We start from the raw sequence: 22526 nt of genomic DNA, 5'->3' as shown, positions 1-22526 counted from the left end.
CCCCATGGGCAAGCCATTCGGCCTTATTTGTTAGAAAGCAAATAAGACCTGCTTTATGGCCTGTTTACTAAACTGAAAATTTCAAACCAAGGGCTTTAAAAGGCATCAGTTATATTGATATCGTAACTATAGAAATTACTAAACAGAGTAATGCTCTCAGGAAAATCTAAGAGTCTTAAAAACAGAACATTATTTGATGTTTTTCTTTTAAATTATATGCTGATATGGACTTCAAAAATGGTATATATGCACATTACTTATGGTCACCATGTAAGCTGTTGTTTAATCAGTGTATAGAGTCATAAGACTCCAACCAATGTGGGTTTTGGTGATTTCGTTTTGACCACAGAGGTCACTCAAGGGTGCTTCTATTCCCCTCCCCGCATCTGGACTGTGTTGCCTTCATTGCTTTAACAACCAGTGGGATGAAATAGGATTCCTCTCTCCTTAAAAAGCCATTATTATCTGAGGTTTCAAATATATCCAGTCTGGACTGGTCCAGTGAAATGCTAATTGAGAAGCCCCAGGTGAGCAAGGTGTTCCTAAATCAGTTGATGGTTCCTTGCCCTGAGGAGGTTTTTGCAGGGACACATTTTGTGCTAATAATGTCTAAATATCGGGTCTTCTCTATAGTAGGGGAAGTAGAGTGTTCCTCCTCCTCTCTTCAGAGTCACCAATTAGGGAGAAACCAATTAGGAAGGTGTTCTGCTGTGCGGCTGCTCTCAAGGGCATAACGGGGTTGGAAAGCAATGCACCTGCCACGTAGGGAGAAAGCTCTGGTCTAGTTTGTGCTGTGACAACAGAGAAGGCGCCTCAGCGCATCCTCAGCCGGATCCACCGCTGGGGCCATGACTCAGCCCTGAAGGCGGCAGGTGACAGGCACTCCCCCAGCCCTTAACCATCAGGCAGTCATTTCCTCCCAGACTCAGAAATGTACAAGACAATGAGAGAGATCTCAGCACAGGATGCTCCGCAATCTTCTGTTTGGTTAACTTTTCTGTGTAGGTGAAGTTTAGTAACTACCAGTCACGTGCTTTGTACTGATGGTGACCTACCAGGTGTGGTGACAAACAATAACCTGCTCTTCTGCAGCTCAGGAAAGGGCACCTCAACTGTCTGGTTGCTCGAACCCCAAACCTAGATGCTACTCAGGATGCCTCTCACCCCACTATACACACACACACACACACACAAACACACACACTCACACACATACATACACTCACACACATACATACACACACACACACTCACACACACTCACACACACTTTTAAAAAATATATATATTTTTATTGATTTCAGAAAGGAAGGGAGAGACAGAAACATCAATGATGAGAGGGAATCATTGACTGGCTGCCTCCTGAACGTTGGACTGAGCCAGCAACCCAGTCATGTGTCCTTGACCAGAATCGAACCTGGGACCCTTGAGTCTGCAGGCCGATGCTCTATCCACGGAGCCAAACCAGCCAGGGCTCACACACACTCTTAATTAAACCACCAACCTTTCTGTACATTCTCAAAGCATGCCTATTTTTCTTCATTGCCAGTACCGTTTCAGCCACCATCATCTCTTGCTTGGATAGCTACAATATGAATTTTTTTTTCCTGATAAGTGTTTTAAATAACAACTTTATTGAAGTATAATTTATATACCATGAATCATCTCTTTTAAGTGTACAATTTGAGGATTCTTAGTACACTTGCAACATTGCACAGGCACAGCTAGAATCCAATTTTAGGATGTAACCCTCCCCCCTAAAGGGCTCTGTGCCTGCTTGCAGCCTGTCCCACGCCCCCTGCCAGCCTAGGCTCCTACTAGTCTACCTTCTGTCCCCATAGATGTGTGTCTTCTGGACAATCGTATAAATGGGATCCTGTAACATGTGGTCCTTGGCATCGGGCTTCTTTTCCCTGTGATGTTTTTGAGGCTTATCAGTGTTGTAACATGTGTTACCACTTGCTTCCTTTTTATTGCCTAATAGTCGACCCATGTATATAATTTCTGAAGCATAAGTAAACAAACACCAGGAGGCCATCACTCAGCTTCCAATTAGAATATTATAAAACTATTCAGAGCTCCACTTCTCCCTCAATCCATCGCCCACCTAACAACTGGCACGGTGGTCATCCTTAGCTTTCAACTGTCTGAGGAATTCCTGCGATCGTTAATATCAAATCCAAAGTCCATGAAGTCCTTTCATGGCCCACAAGGACCTTGCTTCTCTCTTATGACTTTCCCCTTACTCACAAACTCCTGACACAATGTCCTTCTTTCTGTCCCTGGAACATCACAAGTGATTCCCACCCCACTTTCAACTTGCTTTGTTCTCTCCCTCAAATGTTTCTGTGCTTGGTCTACAATGACTGGACCCCTGACACTGTAATCTCCATTCTAGTCCCTCAGAGAGGGACTTCGTGGCCAGCCATCCAAAGGGGATTTCTCTCCAGCCAGTCATTCCCATCACATCACCCTGTTTTGTTTTGTTTTTGGAGTCCTACTTCTGTCTTTAATCATCTTATTTGTTTACATGTGTACGTTTCCTCCCTGAGGGCAGGGCCTATGCCTTGTGTCTGGAACATTGTTGAATTCACATTTTATGTGAACGACTACTTATTTAATAAGTAGGGAGACGTATGAATCAGGGCGCAGAATAAGCAGGTAAAATCAGGTGCAAAGTGGATCTGGAGACCTGAGGCAATGGCCAGCAGAACTCACCAAACCATGGTCTTTGCTCAGTTGAACTGACCATATTTTTGGATCGGTGCTTTCCCATTTTCTTTTGAAAATAAGTATTCGTCTGAAGAATTTTAATCACTCATCAACCTTGATTAGGTTTAACCTCATGCAGAGAAAGTATGCACTTCTGATCAGCACTTTGGGTCTAAATAATCAGTGCAAATCCTGCTGGCTTGAAGTTTTGTGTGATTTACCCCCACTTTTTAACGAGGTGTTTGATGGCAATTTCAAGAGCTTTGTGGTTTTAATCACCCTGGCCACTTGGGTTTAAGTCCTATTAACCACCTCTCTACTTAGAGCAGTGGTTCTCAACCTTCCTAATGCCGTGGCCCTTTAATACAGTTCCTCATGTTGTGGTGACCCCCAACCATAAAATTATTTTCGTTGCTACTTCATAACTGTAATTTTGCTACTGTTATGAATCGTAATGTAAATATCTGACATGCAGGATGTATTTTCATTGTTACAAATTGAACATAATTAAAGCGTAGTGATTAATCACAAAAACAATATGTAATTATATATGTGTTTTCCGATGGTCTTAGGCAACCCCTGTGAAAGGGGTGTTCGACCCCCAAAGGGGTCGTGACCCACAGGTTGAGAACCGCTGACTTAGAGTATCTTCAAGGTTATGTAGGCTTCTTATCCTCTTTTGTAAGTTCCTCAATATTTTCCATTTCAAATGTGGGTCAAAACTTTTGTGTGTGTATATATTAAAAAGAGATAATAAAAGCCAAAAAGGAGAATCCTTTTCTCTCTCTCCCCTTCCCTTCCTCTCTCCTTTTTCTCAAATTATTTTTATATATATTTTTTATATTCATACATGCATAGTTTGTCTATATAATCATTTTCCCCAGACCCTAGAAAAGTTTAGGTATTCAGTTACTTCGGTTGAAGCCAGTGGTTTTAACCCTGATCCTAGCACTTGCTTGGCAGATATTTACAATATGAATAGATGTCCAGATCCCTGGTAGGTTAAAGAAATGGGAAGGGATTAACGAACAAACTGTTTAAGAAAAGGACTTAAATTGTTACTAGTTATTGCAAAAGGCCCGGAAAATGAGCCATGTTTGTTTCATTGTCTCTCCCTGTGTACTGTAATCCTGATGTTTTCTCCTGATGCGTTAAACAAGATCCTGCACAAATATAACGAAGGCATTAATTGTTCTCACCTCAATGTACAAACACCACGCTCGCTGTTTATATAATAACTAGAGGCCCGGTGCACGAATTCATGCATGGGTGGGGTCCCTCAGGTGGCCTGTGGAGATAGGGCCCCAGCTCATGCTCCCAGCCTCACAGCCCCACCTGGCACTCCCCCTTGGCCTGGTGCTGCCCATTCACCTGCTCTACCATCCCGCCATGGTCTCACTCTCATCGGGGCCCATTGGGGCCAGCAGCACCTCCACTGCCACCTGCTGCCAGCACCGCATCACCGATGCCCACCATGTTTTGCACCGTCCCTTGGTGGTCAGCACATGTCATAGAAAGCGGTTGAACTTCCGGTCGAACGACTGCCCGAGGGGACAATTTGCATATTAGGCTTTTATTATATAGGATTCTAATAGTGAAGCTTTTTAAGTATGTGGACAAATTGAGATCGCTCAGGGAGCCTGGAGAGTGACCTTCGTCTGCGCACAATGACTTGCTTGCTGTTTGTATACAAATAATTTACCCACATTTTAATTCCAGGCTCAAGCTTAAAAGCGGCAATGAGTTCTCTGAGGCTGCCAGAGACAAAGGCAGCATCCTGGTGGAAGCTGAAAGCACAGGGCTTCTGACCAATACATTCAGTGAGTGACTGTCGGCCGTACACTCTCCCCCAGGACTATGTCACTCAGGCAGGGCGGCCAACTGCCAGTTTACCCAGGACACTGACTTTCAGTGCTAAGACCAAAACCCTGGACAAACCAGGATGAGCTGGTCACCCTACTCACCAGCACAAAGGAAATAACTAGCTGTGAACTAATAATGCCATTTCTAGGAATTTCTCAAAAAGAAACAATCAGGTGAGTATAAAGATTTCCATAGAAGGTTACCTATCATGTAATATATCTGTGGGTGAGTGTACCCACACTCAGAGATACAGAAGAGCAAGCTAAAAAACACCAGCAAAACATTTACAATCATTATTGCCCGGTATTGTGATCATGAATAATATTTAACTTTTACTTACTTACTCTTATACACTTACTTACTCTTTCTCTCAGTTTTTGGCAATGATTTTTGATCAGAAACATCAGATCTAATTTTAAGTACTAAGCCAATAATAAGACCAGTGTTTGATACAATATAGAGACTAAAAGAAAATGTTGTTGGAAGTATAGGCAAAACATACGTACTTCCCGCCCAGATGTTTCAGCAGCTGCCTCTGTTAGGAGAGCCCTGGGTCTGAGAGTCCCCTGCAAAGTTGGACTCGAGCCTGACCTACTTACATGCAATTAAGAACTTTCCTCCTGAAAGCCTTCAAGACCCCAACACTCCCATTATCTACAGAGAACCACTCTCTATTGGACCCATTGAAGGCGATTTCTTGAGATCCTTTCACATTAATTCTCCATCAGCGGCAAGCATTACCATAGCACAGTACACTCTGACTTTTAAACGAAGCAGCAAATGAAACCTTCAGGGGGAAGCGAATGTGTTCATTTTCTCTTTTCGTTTGGTGTCAATGACACCCTAATATCAGCATGTAACGTTCTGTAAAGGACACGTCTCTGCAAATGTGGAGAAAGAACAAATGTGGTACAGCTGTGGAGTAGTCCTTGTGGGAAACAGAAGACTCGGCTGGAGAACTGACTGTCCCAGTTCCCAGCTGCTCACCATTGCCCACAAGGTTGTAAGAGACGCTGGCTGGCTTCCACTCACTCAAGGTCATTCCCCGAGACGCCGGAACGACAGGGTGCCAACTGGCAAGCGGTCTGTGCAAAGCCAGGTTTGGGGGTAATAAGCAATTGCACACTCATGAGAGAAGAGCTACACGTTGTCCGGGGCTAGAATGCAACCTCCAGAGGGCGTGGCACTCTCTTTGGAGAAAGAGCAGACTAGGGACATAGGAGGGTCTTGGTTCTAGGTCCCAGTGTGTTTTGAACTTGTCTCTTTCACTCCCCTTTCTCTGCCACCACCAGCCACTACCATAGGCCACAGGACGGCAGCAGCCTCCCAGCTGGTCCCGGCTTCCACTGCTGCCCATGCCCCGCATAGCCACACTCCAGACGGCAGGCAGAGGGATCTTTCCAGACTACTGGGAAATGCCATCAGGTTACTTTCGGGCTTATAATCCGAACCTCTTGCCTTGGCCTCCAGACCTGGGATATGGCCTTGCTGACTCCCTTCCATTCCTTCTCCTCTCAATCTGCTCACTCTTCCCAGCCCCTCAGATATGCAGGCTCCTTATCACAGGGTCTCTGAACTCTCCATTCTCTCTAAGCGGCATGCGCGTTGCCAGACTGGTTCCTTCTTGACCAGTTGTCACTGCTTAGGGATGCTTTCTGGCCAATCTAACGAAAGCAGTTTCTCTCTCTGACGTGGTTAATCTGCACTGGATCACAGCAGAGCTGAGGGCCCTGACCCTACATGGACTGAATGCTGAGTGAGCTGAGAGTTACAAGCAAATATTTGGCCAAAGTATTGATCACAGAATAAGCTTCTGGGAATACAAGAATTCAATTAAATTATTAACAATGTAGTTATCATTGCAACTTTATTATAAAACTAGAGGCCCAGTGCACAAAGAGATTCATGCAACAGGCCTTCCCTTCCCCTGGCTGCTGGCACCGGCTTTCTTCCGGCACCTGGGACCCAGGCCTTCGCTCCTCCGGCCGGAGCCTTCAGTCTTCGCTCCGCCGCTTCATGCCTACATATGCAAACTAACCACCATCTTTGTTGGGTTAATTTGCATACTCTCCTGATTGGCTGGTGAGCGTAGCAGAGGGACGATCAATTTACATGTTTGTCTATTATTAGGTAAGATTTTAATAGTCAACATTTAAACTTTTGCTGTTATGGTGTAGGAAAGATAATTTCTTAGCACTATCAGCTAAAAACTCCCCCTTGCATCTTCATATGACACACTTAGGATAGACACCAAATATGTAGATGTTTATTTTGCCTCGAGGGCTGGTGCAGGGGATATTTTGGGGTCAGCTCTGCAGTGTGGGGAACTGTTAACTGTGACAGCTTTCCTTCCTTTTGGATAGGAATGGATTAAGGTAAGCTTTACCTTATTTTATTTAATGTGATAATTGCTACTTTGCCAAGCAGGTCTGCAAAGGTTAGAATTATAACATAGCCTTATCTTAATCTTTCTGCCTTGCATTATTATTTATGTTATATAAAGATTTCTTGGCTCAAAAGGGATATTATATTCATCCTAAAGCTATCAAGTTACATTATTTTATCTACTTATTTATTCATCTGTTTGAAAATCTTAATATTTTTCATATAAAATAAGCAGTTTTATAGAGTCGGTTATTACATGTTGACATTTTGATTTATGCATTTGCACTGACTGATAGGATTCCAGCACATAAGGCACATTTAACCATTTTGACTTAAAAATGCATTTGGAATGCTCAGTGATATTTCAAATGAATATTCTGTATGAACAACAAGGAAGGATGGCATGCCTTGCTTGTGTTACAGACATTTGTCACACCCATTGGCCATGAGGGTTACCTATGTGTTGCATGATCATGGAGTGGGCACAAGTGCAGAGATCCCACACATGACTTTGAAATGACATTTGACTATTAGGCTTTCCAAAGGCGAGGCTGGAGAAAGCTGTAGAGTAGATGTTGATTGAACTGTAGGCCAAAGCCAAACTCAGATGCATCTCTACCCAATGATTAAAAATGGTCTCGTCTAATATCTGCCCATCCCATCTGATATGGCACCATCGTGGTAGGCCCTTTGCTTCTTTGGTTCCTGCTGTATCCCCTGCACCTTTCAGAGTGTTTACATATCAAAGCCACTCAGGGGTGAGAAAAAGGAAGGACAGACTGAATGGAGTGACTAGCATCATGTGCTCCTCTCTCTGTAAGCAGGTTCTCACCCCAATTTACATGTATTTGTGGGGTCATGTGGCAGGCCCTGGAGATGAGTCCTGATCACAATGAGCTCTAGAGGCTGCCATTCTAGAGGACAGGCTGGTTGAGGTTTGTTTTGTTTGGGGGTCTAAGGTAGGAAAGTGGGAGGGAGAGAGAAGCCTTTTCCAGGTCCCAAGCCCTGACACATTCAGTGCAACAGAAAATCGCCTGGCTCTGTACCTGGAGTAGAAACTGCATGACTGACCCCGGGGGAGAAGAGCAGGTGACAGCACCCGGCAGGGCAGAAGTCCCAGCATCTAGGACTTCAGATGCAGACGCCGAGATTCTTGCCTCCAATTCCCCTTTAATAGTCCTCAAATAGTGACATTGCAATTATTGTATGGTACTCCTTGCTATGTAAACTAGTGATAGACAAGACCCCTCTTTTTATTCCTTTTATCTATGGAGTAAATTTACAAAAGAAAAAAAATCTGAAACAATAAAACCCTGCCTCAATTAGATCACATGGCAGCCTGTTTGCTAAATGTCAAGATATCTCCACGTTTATATAGATTTAGTTTAATTTGGGATGCACCTAGCAATTCCTTGGGGTGTGTGTGTGTCTGTGTCTGTGTGTCTGTATTCTGTTCATAACTTAAAAAGTGACAGTGGTTTGGTGTCAAGAAGAGTTCATACACTGGGTTCACTCTATTTTCCAGATTTTTCTGTTTTTGTGTGTGGAGCCATTTCTGTTGTTTTGAATATTTAGTACTCATTTGAACGGTGGAGAAATTTCTCTGCTCATTATATCATTATGATAATCAGTATTCTAAAGAGATTTCCAAGTCCATCACATGGCCCTCCTTTTTATTTTATTTTATGTTTTTCATGCAAAGGGATAGTTTAAACACTTTAATTTTCTTTTTTAATTTTAATTTATTTTTATTAAATTTATTGGGGTGACATTAATAATAAGATTATATAAGCTTCAACTGAACATTTCTATGATACATGATCTGTATATTGTATTGTGCGCTCACCACCCAAAGTCATCTTCTGTCACCATATATTTGGCCCCCTTTACTCTAGTAACTACCATACTGTTGTCTGTGACTATGAGTTTCAGTTTTATATCCCACATGTGAGTGAAATCATGGTTCTTAGCTTTTCCTGACTGAGTTATTTCACTTAGCATGATATTTTCAAGGTATATCCATGTTGTACAAATGGTAGCATTTTGTCTTTTTTTATGGCTGAGTAGCATTCCTTGTATGGGCCTCCTTTTTGATTTTTCCCAGAGCCCTTCACCATTAGCCAATAAGGCTTAGCTCTGAGTATTATTGACTGTGTCAGGCATTGTAAGAAAACTAGCCGGACATACAGATTTTTCCAAGTGCAAGTAAGAAATCTACATGTAAATGAACACATTACAAGGGAAACTATAAAAGGGCATCTAATTGAGAGATAGAACACCTTAAGCTTCTTTAGGTCATATCACCTGACTTTGGTGGCCTGTACTATCTCTTTTCCTTTCTACCCATGCTTCCCTGACAGCAACCATAATTATAAACATAAGAATAACAGTTTTACATTCGTGGCTAGCGCTTTGCTTATATGATTAAATTTGCATCCTCATCAACAAGACTTCAGCCATCAGCTGAGGTTCAGAAGGATTTAGTAGCTTACCCAATGTAACAACTGGGATCCAAGCTAGGCCTTGTCTCACCCGAAGCTTTTGCTCTGATGCCCATGCTACACCTTACTTTCCATAGAATCCTAAAATGTTTCCAACCAGATTCCAGCTAGGCGAGCCCCCCAGAAACAGCTGCTCCACCCCAAACCCTCTCAACCAGAGACTACAGAGGTGGGGCAGCTTTCGAGTCCTTACCAAGGAACCCTGGGAACTTTGAAGGACTCCGGAATTTAAGCACCAGAGGCCCGGAATTTTCCAAACACCCTGATGGTCGGCCTCATGCCAAGAAGAGCATCTGTCTTCCCGGAGGCCCCACACTCACCTGCATCCCTGCAGGGAGATGAGCTCTATATCACAGCGCAGGGGGAGGCTCGGCACTTATGAACCCGGGGAAAGTATGATCTCAGCAGCATTCTAACCTCTCTGAACAAAGGCTCCAACCCAGAGAGAAGCTGACAGAATGGGCTTGAGGAGGCCCGGCTGTAGGGGCCGATGCCCCGTGTGCTGTGACTCTGGACTGGGACTCAGGGAGGACCCTGCCCTTTCCCATTCTGTTGTCCTGGGGAATCAGCTCTCCAATCAGCAAATGGATAGCAGTCACCCCGAGGGTCTGTTCTCGCCTCTTGGAAGCATGTTGGCAATAACGCCCTTTCTCATCAGGTGACGTTGCTATTTGCTTCCCAGGTGCTTGGAGTCATGGAGCCTGAGTTTAAGGAGCTGTAGGATTTAGGGCAGGCTTCCGAACTTTGCTGCGCTTCTTTTTCTTTATATGTAACTAGAGGCCCGGTGTACGAATTCATGCACTTGTGGGGTCCCTTGGCCTGGCTGGTGATCAGGGGGCCTATTGGGGCCGTCTCACCCAGTCCCGATCAGGGCCAATCAGGGCCGGCCGGCAGTGGGGAAGGACCGTGGAAAATTGGCCGACCCGGGATGTTGGCTGTGGGAGGTCACTGACCACCAGGGGACAGCTCCTGCATTGAGCATCTGCCCCCTGGTGGTCAGTGTGCATCAAAGTGACCAGTTGTTCAGTCGCTTAGGCTTTTATATATATAGATGAGGGGTTAGTGGGTATATATTTCTTAACAGTACCCGGTAGGATTCAGTGAGGTTATGGTGGGTTTTTACTATTAATAATATTTCCTGAGAAGTTACAATATGCCATTCATTGACTCTGCCCTGAGCATGGATCATGTTATTTTTCAACACCAATGCCATGGAGCAGGTTATATTATTGTCCCCATTTCAAATCCAAGGAAACCGAAGCTCAATGAGGAGAATCCACTTGCTTGGGGACACACAGCTGATGAGGGGTGCAGCTGGGATTTGGACCATGTCTGTCAGACTTAGTGATAAGGTACCAGCTAGCTCCGTGCTGGGCATCTAGTAGATTTCAATAAACGGTTGGGCAATTGTTATTGATACTGATTTCCATGAAGAAGGACGGTGATCATTACCATCAGTGCCTCCCCTGACTTTGTTAGCACCTGAGGGCAGGGGCCACCTCTGGCTCATCTTTGCAGGCTCGCCTGTGTAGCACCTGGCAGTGCTGCTGGAAGTGGGCTGAATGCCGCCTGCTGAGTGTCTGCAGAGATGGAACATCTGTGAGAGCACTACTGCATCACAGCACACTCATCACCTTTTACATAGGTCCAGTGATTTCACCCACAAAAATACCCAAAGTTTATGGAAAGGAAATGAGCCCTGTTAGATACTTGTGCTGAGTAATTAATGCTAATTACATTACTTTCTTTTAGTGGTGTGATTTCTTTCAGAAAGATAGGGTAGCGGAATGAGTTAAAAGTACAGGCTTTGGGCTGGGCTTGGCATGGCTCAGTGATTGAGCGTTGACCTATGAACCAGGAGGTCATGGTTCAGTTCCCAGTCAGGGCACATGCCCGAGTTGCAGGATCCCAATCAATGATTCTCTCTCATCATTGATGGCTCTCTCTCTCTCTCTCTCTCTCTCTCTCTCTCTCTCTCTCTCCCTTCATCTCTGAAATCAATATATATATTAGAGGCCCAGTGCACACAAATTTGTGCACTCGGGGGGGTGGGGATCCCTCAGTCTGGCCTATGACCTCTTGCAGTGTAGGACCCCTCGGAGGATGTCCACCCCAGTGGGGACCCTCACACCATGGAGGTTTGGCCAGCCTCGGTGAGGGGCTGATGGCTGTTTTCAGGCTGGCCACACCCCCTTTAGGGTGGGGGGTCCCCACTGGGGTGCCTGGCCAGTCTGGGTGAGGGGCTGAGGGCCGTTTTCAGGCTGGCCAAGCCCACCAGCGATGGAAGCTCTCAGCCTCTCCTTTTTTTCTTTCTTTTTTTTTTATTCTGGGATTTATTTACCTTCTATAATTGAAACTTTGTTGCCTTTAGCAGAGGCCTGTGGAAACCTTGGCTTCCTCCATCGCCAGGGGCAACCCACTCCTGTTCGCTCCAGCTCCGTGGCCACCGCTGGCTGAAAGCAGGTATCTGGGGTTTATTTACCTTCTATAATTGAAATTTTGTTGCTTTCAGTGGAGCTTAGAGCCAGGCCGTGGCAGGCGGGGAAGCTTGGCTTCCTCCATCACTGGAGCAAGCAAGCCTCTTGCTCGCTCCAGCTCCATGGCTGCCGGCCGCCATCTTGGTTGGGTTAATTTGCATATAGTCACTCTGATTGGCTGGTGGGCATGGCTTAAGGTATAGTGAAAGTATGGTCAATTTGCATGTTTGTCTTTTATTAGTATAGGATATATTTTAAAAGTACAGGCTTTGGGTTTGATTCTTGGCTAGCTATTTATTATCAGTGCAACTTTGACCAAATCACTTAACCTCTCTGGACCTCAGTATTTTCATCAGTAAAATGGGAATAGCAATAGCACCTATCTTAGAGGTTTTGGTAGAGCATTAAATAAGACACTGACTATGAAATACTTAGTACAGCACCTGGCCCAACATTTTGAATCAATGTTAGTGATCACCATTCTAAATCCAGGTCACTCTTTTTTCCAATTCTCCATTTTCCCTCCAAACAAGAATGAAGCCATGATAAAAATAGCTTTCACAAGAATGTGGAAAATTTGGCATGAAGGTTTAGGTAACCTGCCCATGGTCACATAGCTGAGACCTGGTCCCAGCACTGTGGCTTCTTATTCTATGCTGATTCTATGCTCTGGTCCATAGCGCCATACTGCTTCTATGCAGCAATTAATCTAATCCAAGCCTCTCTTGTTTTCTTATTAGTGAGAATGTAGAGTTTCTGGGCTGCATCCCATTATTACAGGTAAGTAGCTATATGACACCCCTTCCCAGATTCTTCCTGATCACTAAGTAAGAAGTAGAGTGGATTTTCCCACTTAGGAGAAGTGTATCAAATTAGATTTCACTGAACAGTGATGTGCAATCAATTCAGTGCTCAGGCTACTCAGCATCAATAATAATAAAAGCATAATATGCTAATTAGTCTGGAGGTCCTTCCAGACGACCTTCTGGATGAAGCTGCGGCTGCAAGGAAAGCCCAGGTCCTGGGTGCCAGAGAGAAGCCCAGGTTCCGGGTGCCAGAGGGAAGCTGGTGCCGGCAGCCAGGGGAAGGAAGGCCTACTCTTGCGTGAATTTCATGCATTGGGCCTCTAGTTAGATATAATTGGCAAGTAAGCTCAGGCACAGTATTCAAGAGCTAAACCAGAGAGCCAGCCAATGAGCTATTGCCACTTAATTCTTAGAGGGCCATTAAAAAATACATCCTTGCCCTGGCTGGGTGGCTCAGTTGGTTGGAGCATCATCCCATACACCAAAAGGTTCTGGGTTTGATTCCTGGATAGGGCATATACGTAGGTTGTGGGTTTGATTCTTGGCACAAAAGTCAATAAAAATCAATAAAAAACATCCTTGGGTGAGAATTAAAAACAAGAACATCCTTGTGTTGTAGCTACCCATTTAAGTTCCCATGAAATCAGAACTTTCAAGGATTTCTCCCATTTGGATGAAGCATCACTGTCTCACTGCCAAACTCCAGCCACCACCCGATCACCCAATTCTGGAACTCCTACCAGTTCTAGAAGTTTCACCAACTGAATGTTACTTGCAATTCCTGAGAACTCTGCCTTCAGTTCTGCCACTCTGGGTCTCCTCTGGATCAGGTGGGTGAAAAGAACTAGAGGACTGCTGAGGGAGAAGGGGTCTTGGATGCCACTTCTCAGCACACGGTGATGCCAGAAAGCGTGGTGACCTATATGACACAGGCGGCAACTTTCTGTCAAAGTCGGTGCAGCATGAGGAGCTCCTTCTGCAAATCTTGTTCTCCAGCCCCCATCATGTCCCCCGGCTCCTGCGCTGTTTGCTGTGTTCCCCGCCAGCATACTCTCACCCTCCAGCTCACGAGGACCCAGCTTCCTGGTCAGGGAGAAGAGTCTCTAAGCATCCCAGACTGTGATTATAATTTTGCTTCTTCCCAACTCACATATCTTCAGGGAGCCTAGCAAAATTGAATTTCTGGGTCAGCGCTGGCCTTTGCCATCTATGATTTAATTAACCCTGAGAGAAGCTAAGCCTTTGCTCAGAAAGGAAAAACGAGAAATGGGAGACAAGCTCCCACTCAGTACTACACAACTGTCTCCTGGACTGTGACCTCGGGCATGGGGTTTTGAGACAGGCAGACAGACAGGAGCTGCTTTTGAGGAGGCTACTCTTCCAGGTGGTGGCTCTTGAAGAACTGATCACTCTGGGCCCAGCACTTGATATTTCCAGCCAGCTTTTCTCCCGGGCTCTACGATGTCAAGGGACACGTCTGCATCAGTCCCCACTTTCACACCAGCACCTGGCAAACAGTATGGGCTGCAAGTGTGGAACAATATGGCTGCTGTTCTAAGTTTATTCTGGTCCTTAAAGATGCTTCAGATGTTCAGACAAAAATCCAATCATGTGTCCCTGGCCTAAAATCCTCCCCATGCTCTTGGAGAAGGCCTGCAAGTCCTGGTTGTCTGCCTCTCCTGACTCTTTAGACTCCTCCTGTAGCACGCTTCCCCTCGCTGACTAAACTCCAGTCACATTGCTCTCCTCTCTGGTCCAGGAGCACATCAAGCCCGCTCCTACCTCAAAGCCTTTGCACCTCCAGTTCCCTGAGCCTAAAATGCTTCTCTTAGCTCTTCCAGTGGCTGGTTCCTTCTCTTCCTTCAGGTACCAACTCACGCATTACCGACTGTGGGCAACTTCCCTGGCCGATAGAGTACTCTCCAGCTCCATTGCATTTTAGTGCAACAGCCTTTTCATTTCTTTCAAAACAAAAATACAATCTTCCATTATCTTATATATTTATGTATGTGTTTGCTATTGCCCATGTCCTTTACTAGAATGTACTGCCATGAGGCTATGGCTTGACCTGTGGAATTCCTGGTTGTTTCCCCAGCAATAGTGAGAAACAAGCAGAGTATCATTCCTTACATGCAAATTTCAAAGGAGCCACTCAGGAAAGACATCGTTTGCATTTCAACCATTGCAAGGCCCAACACACAGAAAATGTTTTTACCAGGTAGTTGTATTGAGAAAGGAAGTACCATTAGGAAGATGATACATGAGGCAGGGAACTGGAGGCCACAACTTCCTTTTTCTGACTTTAATTGACTTAATGGAACTGCATTTCTACGAATAAGTGGGTTAATAAGCTGAGCCCATTCTGAGTTGTGCCATTAGACAAATAATATATTTCACAGAACATACTTGTGCTTTGCTCTTTTTAAACAAATACGGTCTCATTAGATAAGATGCCATTGAAAAATGCCAGGACTATAGCAAGATTTACCAGTTAAGGTATTTTTTTTTTTTTTATCCCTCAGAAAGTGGCAGCAAACATTGATTGTTTTTGAATTTCTGACAATAATGAAATCCACGCATCATGAAGCCATGCTTATCATGGAATAATGAACTTGTTACATAATCAAATGCCAAAAGACATTCTTGGTTTCAACTTAGGAGAATATAATTTCAGGTAAGTCAGCACAGTATTGGGCTGCTAACTCCAATTGCCTTTCTCTTCAGCCAAACGACCTACTTTTCTCTGGTATTTAATGGTCAGGGCATGCTTCTTTAGAGGGTAACTTATACTGTGCAAATCCATGGGAGTGAGTCTTGGAGCGCACCTTCTACTCAGGGACTACGCCAGGTTTTCTTACATCAATTTCCCCAAAGTAATTTGCATACCATCCTCCCAATCTTTGCAATTTCCACATAGCAACACAAGACACTTTCATGATTTGTTAATCATATCTGGGTACCACCTGTGCTATTACTTACTTAATATTTTTATTTAAATTAACTTACCTTTTAAATGTTAATATATTTCTTTAGAAAAGAAAACCATGTCACTGCTGCCACCTACAAAGGGGCACCACCAGCCATGAATAGAGGCAACACAACCCCAGCCTGCTATTTCCCTTTATCTCACTTGTTCCTTTGCTACCGCCTGTTCTGTACTGAATGGACGCTCCATGAGGCCACGGCTTAACCTGTGATACTCATGGCCGTAGTCCCAGCATTCGTCAGAAACAAGTGGAGCATTGCCTGCACACCTGTTGAGAGAATGCAGGTGCCTACCCTTCCGATCACTCCTCACATCTAAATTTCGTGTTTCCATTTTAACCATACCAAGGACAAGCACAGAAATCGTTTTTTATCAAATGAGAACTGAACAATGCTATTAAATTCTAACTGCAGGTGTTAAAGATTTACTAGAACCAAATCAAAACATTCTCCTTGACTTGGTCAGAACTTAAGAAGAAATGGGCAAAAAGTGACTTCCCTATCACGTGATTGTTACTCACTGCCGTGTTGGTAACACCTAACACAGTCTGTGTTTTCAGCAGAGGTGAGAATGCAACACTTTGAGAGACGTTGCCTCATGGCAAGAAGAGTCCTCTGCTCTATTTCAAAGGAGCTGGACAGAACGATCTGGGTTTTTGAATCCACGAGTATTTCCCTTCTCCATGGCCATGCCTTCCTGATGTTGCTCACCTAAAACGTGATTTCAGCTACGTCAGCCTCCCCCTCAATGGTTTCCCATAAGAGGCAGAAACAATGTGGAGCAAATGTAGGCAATATTGTTTAAAACAAATATAAATCTTAAAAACTTTTGATCATATTTTCTCCTGGCTTTCTATATTAAAAAACCAGGATATATAGTCTGCTTGAAAATAGCCCACATGTTGTAAGGAGATTGATAAAATGAAGGATGAGTTAGGGCTACACACACACCATTTTTTTCCCAAACAAAAAGTATAATTAACTTATGAACACTGCATTCTTATGTGCAGCTGATCCACCATAACCATGCCAGACAGGGCCCGGGCTCCGAGTGGAGAGACATAGATAAAGGAGGTGAAGGAAAGTTCACCCTCTATTACTGGGTTTGTAGGATATAGACCAGCATTTCCAATGAATGCCAATAGGTGTTAGTTAAAAAAAGATTGGGAAACGTATTGATAAATCAATTTATTTACTCTTAGAAATCTTCAAAATCTTCAAAGCCTTTGAAATGACAACATACACCATGAAAAACTCACTATGACAGGGAGATGTAATGTCTTATATCTCCCAATCTTACTAGTACTTGACCAAAGTGCCATTCTCCCTGCCATTGTTTTCCTTAGCGTATTCGATACATTAAAGTTCCAAAAGTCCACTCTTGGACAAGCTGGGTTATGTAATGTACTCCTGGATTTATGACTGTACTTGGAAAAAAAAAGACAAAAGCCAAATTCCTCTGGATACATGATAAAATAGATGTTTGTGTTCCAGTTATTGGGTGAAACACTTGGTAGTAGCATCAGTAGAATTTATGAGTAATAAATAAAACTGGCTTGAATGGATTTTTAGTTTTAGAATGACTAAATAAGTATGGGTATCAGCTGGCTGTAAGAAGGGCCAAGGACAAGGTTTGGAAGAAGAAAAGGGCAGGAAAAAAGCTAAACTTGCCAGACGATGAAAGAATTTTTAGAACAGATGAAAGCTAACCCTCCAAAGGATACTTTTTGAGATAATCAAAATCAAATAGCAGAGATGACAGCTGGAGATCACTAGTGGGAGAAACTGTAAGTAGAAGAGGGGATGAAAGGAGAAGAAATATAAGCTTCAAAGAAAAGAAATTATGGAGAGGATTCTCCAAAGGAGGGAGGGAGGAAAAAAATACACCTGCACAAACAGGGTCATCTATCCTCCAGATAGAACTGGGGTGGAGGCAGGCTACCAGAACGGGGCTATGACAAGAAAAGACAAAGAAGACACACAGGAAAAAACTGTGGATGTAGATGCGAGATGAGTAGAGGTTATAAGGAGAATTCATACAGAAAGGGTAAAGGAAAAGACAGAAAGAAGAAAGAGCATCGGCAGATTTCAAACTCTGGGTCTACTTCTTCGGGATACTAGGAAATGGTAAACACAGGGCAATCAGACTCCTTCCATTCGCATGGCAGACATTATAAGTAGATCATTGCGCTATTGTCCTCTGAATACAAATTTGGCTTCAGAACCATTCTCAACACAACTCTCTAGGTATCCACTGTGGACTGATTTGACTTGCATTCCTACTATATTGAGAAACCAACCAGCCAACTAACCAGCCAGCCAAACAATCAACCAACCAACCTACCCTCAGTGGGGTTTTGGTAATACCCACTCACTGATTGAAGAGGAATAAAGAAATTATACACCAGCTAGAAAAGCAAAATGTTTCAGTGTGAGATGTTTCTTTATACAGACATAATGATGTACATGTATGGATATGACTGAATATATATGTGAAATATGAGTATTTCAAGTAGGTGGACCCAAGTATTCCATATTAATTTGTAATTTGAAACTTGGTTTTAAACATTCCCAAGGGCATGAAATTCAGCTCATTATTTTCCTTGGCAACTGACATCTTTAAACCCAGTAAATGATATGAATTACATTTTGAGTTAAAATACCACATATAAACAACAGCCTGTTAGAATAATCAGAGCCTTTTCCTTCCTTATTTCACTTGTGACACTATATTGGGCCCAACATCTTAAAAGGTTGGCAGAAATACCAAGTATATGGCACTTTTCAAAAATTGATTTCAGAGAGGAAGGGAGAGGGAGAGAGAGATAGAAACATCAATGATGAGAAAGAATCATTGATTGGCTGCTTCCTGCATGCCTCACATTGGGGATCAAGCTTGCAACCTGGGCATGTGCCATGACCGGGAATCAAACCATGACCTCCTGGTTCATAGATTGACGCTCAACCACTGAACCAAGCCAGCCAGGATATATGGCACTTTTTAAAAGCACATGCGAATAACGCAGCATGATATAATAGCATTGATAATGACCAGGTCATGGCAACAGTGGGGGAAATGTTGGGATTTCATCAATAATAGTTTTTTAAAAACTGCATTCATTTACAGCTTGAAACTAAGTTTCAAAAAGGGAGGAAGGGTGGCAAGTGATAAGTTGCACGGGTTTCCATTTCCTTCTGCAGATGCTCATTAATTTCATGCAGCTTCTGAGCATCTGAGCCTTTGCCTATTCATGCAAAGAACCACTTGAAGGAATACAATGCCCTCATATTTTCTCCAGTCTGGGAAACATTCAGTGCTTTCTTCGAACTATTTTGTTTGAACATCCTGGTAAGTTATTCATGTTCTGCTAAATAGCGCATAATACTGTGAGGGAGAAGAGGCAGTAAGCTCCTGTTCGGAGTTTCTCCTTCTATGACTTTCTTTATGAATTAACAACAACAAGAAAAGATTCTCATTAGTCTAAGCTGGCTTAATTGAGATAGAAAAGAAAGAGAGAGAGAAGAGAGCAGCGATCTCTCAAGAATCCTTGAGCTCTAAGAGTTGTTGACTCAAATGAATTCATCATCATCACTCATGTTTCTCCAGGCTTTTTCCCTCATGGCCAGACAAGGTCCTTCACCGTGAGTCCCCTTCCTGCCTCACTGGCAGCTTAGGCATACTTTATTCTCAGCCCACCAGCTCCACTGGCCTTTCAATTCCTCCTTGCCACAGGGCCTTTGCACAAGCTGAATCTTCCTGGAACCCACTTTCCATTCCCACTGTCCTTGCTCAACTTTTATAATATTAGTCCAACTGGCTTGTAACTCCTAAGGAAAACCTACTCTGACTGTCCCCACAAACTGGTTTAGGCACTCTTTTCTCCTCAGCGTTTATAACTATTTGTAGTTATCAATTTGTGTGATTATTTTTCTGTTGCCCACACTCAAGTGTAAGCACTGTAAGGCTATAACAGTGACTATTTGAGAGTTTGACAAATACGCATAGACCATAGGAATAATGTATTAGGTTTAATGTAACAGACTGCTTTGCTAATATATTTATAACTGTGGCACATAATGATCTTGAAAAAAAAAATTGTTTCTATAATAAACCAAACATTATTTAGAAAATATAATAAAACAAAGTTATGTCCAACTGTCCTGCACACCACACTGAAGGATGGAAGTCGTGACTCTCTGCCCCCAGAGAAGAGGTTGTTACTCTAATTTCCTTCTGTTCTCTGCTTTAGAGGAACTTGAACACGGGTTATGGCTGCCAAATAAAATGTAATCAAGTCATCTTGTTTAACAAATAAACCAAGTATATGCTTTCTAGAATTTTCCATGGAAACCGGACCTTGCAGCCCGTGATCACAGCCTTGTGGGCAATAAATGGTGGAGAAACAAAACTTACGTGGGCTTAGACGCCTCGGCCTGGTCCGTCTGTAGTTTCTCTCCCCCTTCCACCTCCATTGTACAGTACACAATGCGATTGGGAGCCAAGGATTTGAGGCCTTGCACTTCCATGATCACCACCTGGAAACAATCACACAAAGTGGGAGTTATTGCCAAAGACCATGGGCAGAACCATCCACAGGAAATATATGAATGAGAAGAAGTTACCAAAAAGCCAGCACATACCCGATGGCTTCCACCAGGTTTCTGCCAGCCACGCTGGGACCAGTCTAGCATGAAGATGTAATTCTTACTGTGTAGCTTATTGCCTCCCAGATGGAAAGACAAGTCTCACTAATTCATATGCTCACAGGGGCCAGACAGGTAATGTGAAATGGCTACTCTTTTCTATGTTAGTCACAGGATCTATTTCCATTTCCACAAAGAAATCTGCTATCTCCTATTTCTTTAAAAATAATCTAGGTTTTAATTCAGCACTTGGCAGAGACACAGGCCCATGAGTTTACATTAGCCTTTATAGTAAAACTAAAGGCCCAGTGCATGAAATTCATGCATGGGGGGGGGGTGTGTGTGGTCCCTCAGCCTGGCCTGCAACAATGCCAGCATTCCTTGTCCCAGCCTCTGGCCCATGGTCCCTTCCCTACACTCCCTCCATGCGGCCGGTGTGCGGATGCTAGGCTTGCATTGCCAGGGCAATGCCACCAGCGTCCCACCCCAGCCACTATGGGCACCGCCATCTTTGTCATGGAGTGATGGTTAATTTACATATTACTCTTTTATTAGATAGGATAAGTGGTGATGGAAGTGCTAAGATTAAGGGCAAGTAGCATTAAGTAGTACAGTCAGAGACAAGAGGGAGTAGTGGGATTGTGGCAACTGGAGAGCACACTCCATCTAAGTGGAGCAGTCGATAATCATCATAGCCCTTGTTGCCTTGTCGTTCCCCAGCCCACTGTTGCCAGATACTCTCATTTTTCCTACCAGAAAATGGAAATCCGGGTCAGAATCCAAGTCAGATATCTGATTTTGAAATTTTGATAATAATTCAAAAAGGGGGGAATAAATACCCAAACTTTGTGCAGGACAACATTGCTGGGTCAAACCAAAAACAAGTCTGCAGCTGCATACACTGTTCTACTCGGAAGGAAAAGGCTAGTGTCTTGATTTACAAGTCCCTCCACTTCCCACCTCTACCCTCAAACTCATCAGTCACCTGCTGTTATTCTCCTAGTCACTGGTATGCCCTGTCACCTATCAGAGAAGGGGGAGGGAATGAGGCGAGGGCAGAGACACTGTTGTAAGAATCTGAAACAAATGGCATGCATCAGAGATCTAGAATGAGTAATGTATATTGAAAAAAATCAATTATACTCTCGAAGAGGTAATGACATTACACGAGGAGGGAATGTGGGCATGCAAACACATACACTTCTGTATGGGCTTGATTCCAGGAAGTACAATAAGGCTGGCATTGAGGCAGGATTCACAAGTTAGTTTTGCTGCTTATTAGCCCAGTGGCTCTTAAACTTAGTGTGACCATAAATCACCTGGAGGGCTTGTGACACCAGACACTACTGAGCTGCACCACCAGTTTCTGATAAGTAGGTCTGGGGTGGGGCCCAAGACTTTTAAAAATATATAGATTTTTTTAAATGATTTCAGAGAGGAAGAGAGGGAGAGAGAGATAGAAACATCAATGATGAGAGAAAATCATTGGTCGTCTGCCTCCTGCATGCCCCGCATTGGGGATTGAGCCTGCAACCTGGGCATATGCCCTGACCAGGAATTGAACCGTGACCTCCTGGTTCATAGGTCGATGCTCAACCATTGAGCCATGTTGGCTGGGCAAGACTTTTTATTTTTAACAATTTCCCTGGTGATGCTAATGTGTTGCTCTGATCCAGGAGTCATACTCTAAGATCCATTGTACTTCTCATGTGATGTTGGGCAAGTGACTTGTTCTGGAAGTCACTCCACTTTTCTTTTCAAGCACCTGAGCCTCAGTTTCCTCATCTGTAAAGTGGGCACATGTGCCCTCTCTCGCTGTGGCTTTTGTGTGAGGACCAAATGATGTATGGGATTGGAAATTTTTACATGAGGAAGAATCATAGAAATGAGAAGAAATGGTAGGCACAGGAGAAAGAACACACTTTTTGGATTTTAAAAGGTCTGAGTTCAAATCCCGAATCTGCATCTTCACTAGCTGTGCAATCATTTATAAGCTCCTTAACCGCTCTGAAGCTTTGTTTCCTCATCTGCAAATGCTTCCAAAGATTGTTGTGAGGATCACTGAGTGAATAGTGGCAGAACCCAAGTTCACAGTGGCGTTCTTTAAGTTCCTACAGTTTTCATCAGAGCTCCCCCTGCCCACGGCCATGCCA

At 43.7% G+C, this 22526-nt stretch overlaps 1 protein-coding gene across 17 annotated transcripts in view; it reads right to left on the bottom strand.

Annotated features, from left to right (window-relative positions):
* CADPS (calcium dependent secretion activator) overlaps positions 1-22526 on the bottom strand; it is a 457537-nt gene that overhangs the window by 218690 nt on the left and 216321 nt on the right. For all 17 annotated transcript variants that reach the window (XM_036331698.1, XM_036331680.1, XM_036331681.1 and 14 more), the window contains exon 6: positions 20144-20265. In XM_036331698.1, coding sequence (XP_036187591.1) covers positions 20144-20265 — 122 coding nt within the window. The remainder of the gene's footprint in view (positions 1-20143; positions 20266-22526) is intronic.

Source organism: Myotis myotis, unplaced genomic scaffold (genome assembly GCF_014108235.1).
Source record: "Myotis myotis isolate mMyoMyo1 unplaced genomic scaffold, mMyoMyo1.p scaffold_m19_p_13, whole genome shotgun sequence".
NCBI lineage: Eukaryota > Metazoa > Chordata > Mammalia > Chiroptera > Vespertilionidae > Myotis > Myotis myotis.
The sequence above is the reverse complement of the archived record's forward strand: the minus strand, read 5'-3'. Positions and strand labels throughout refer to the sequence as shown.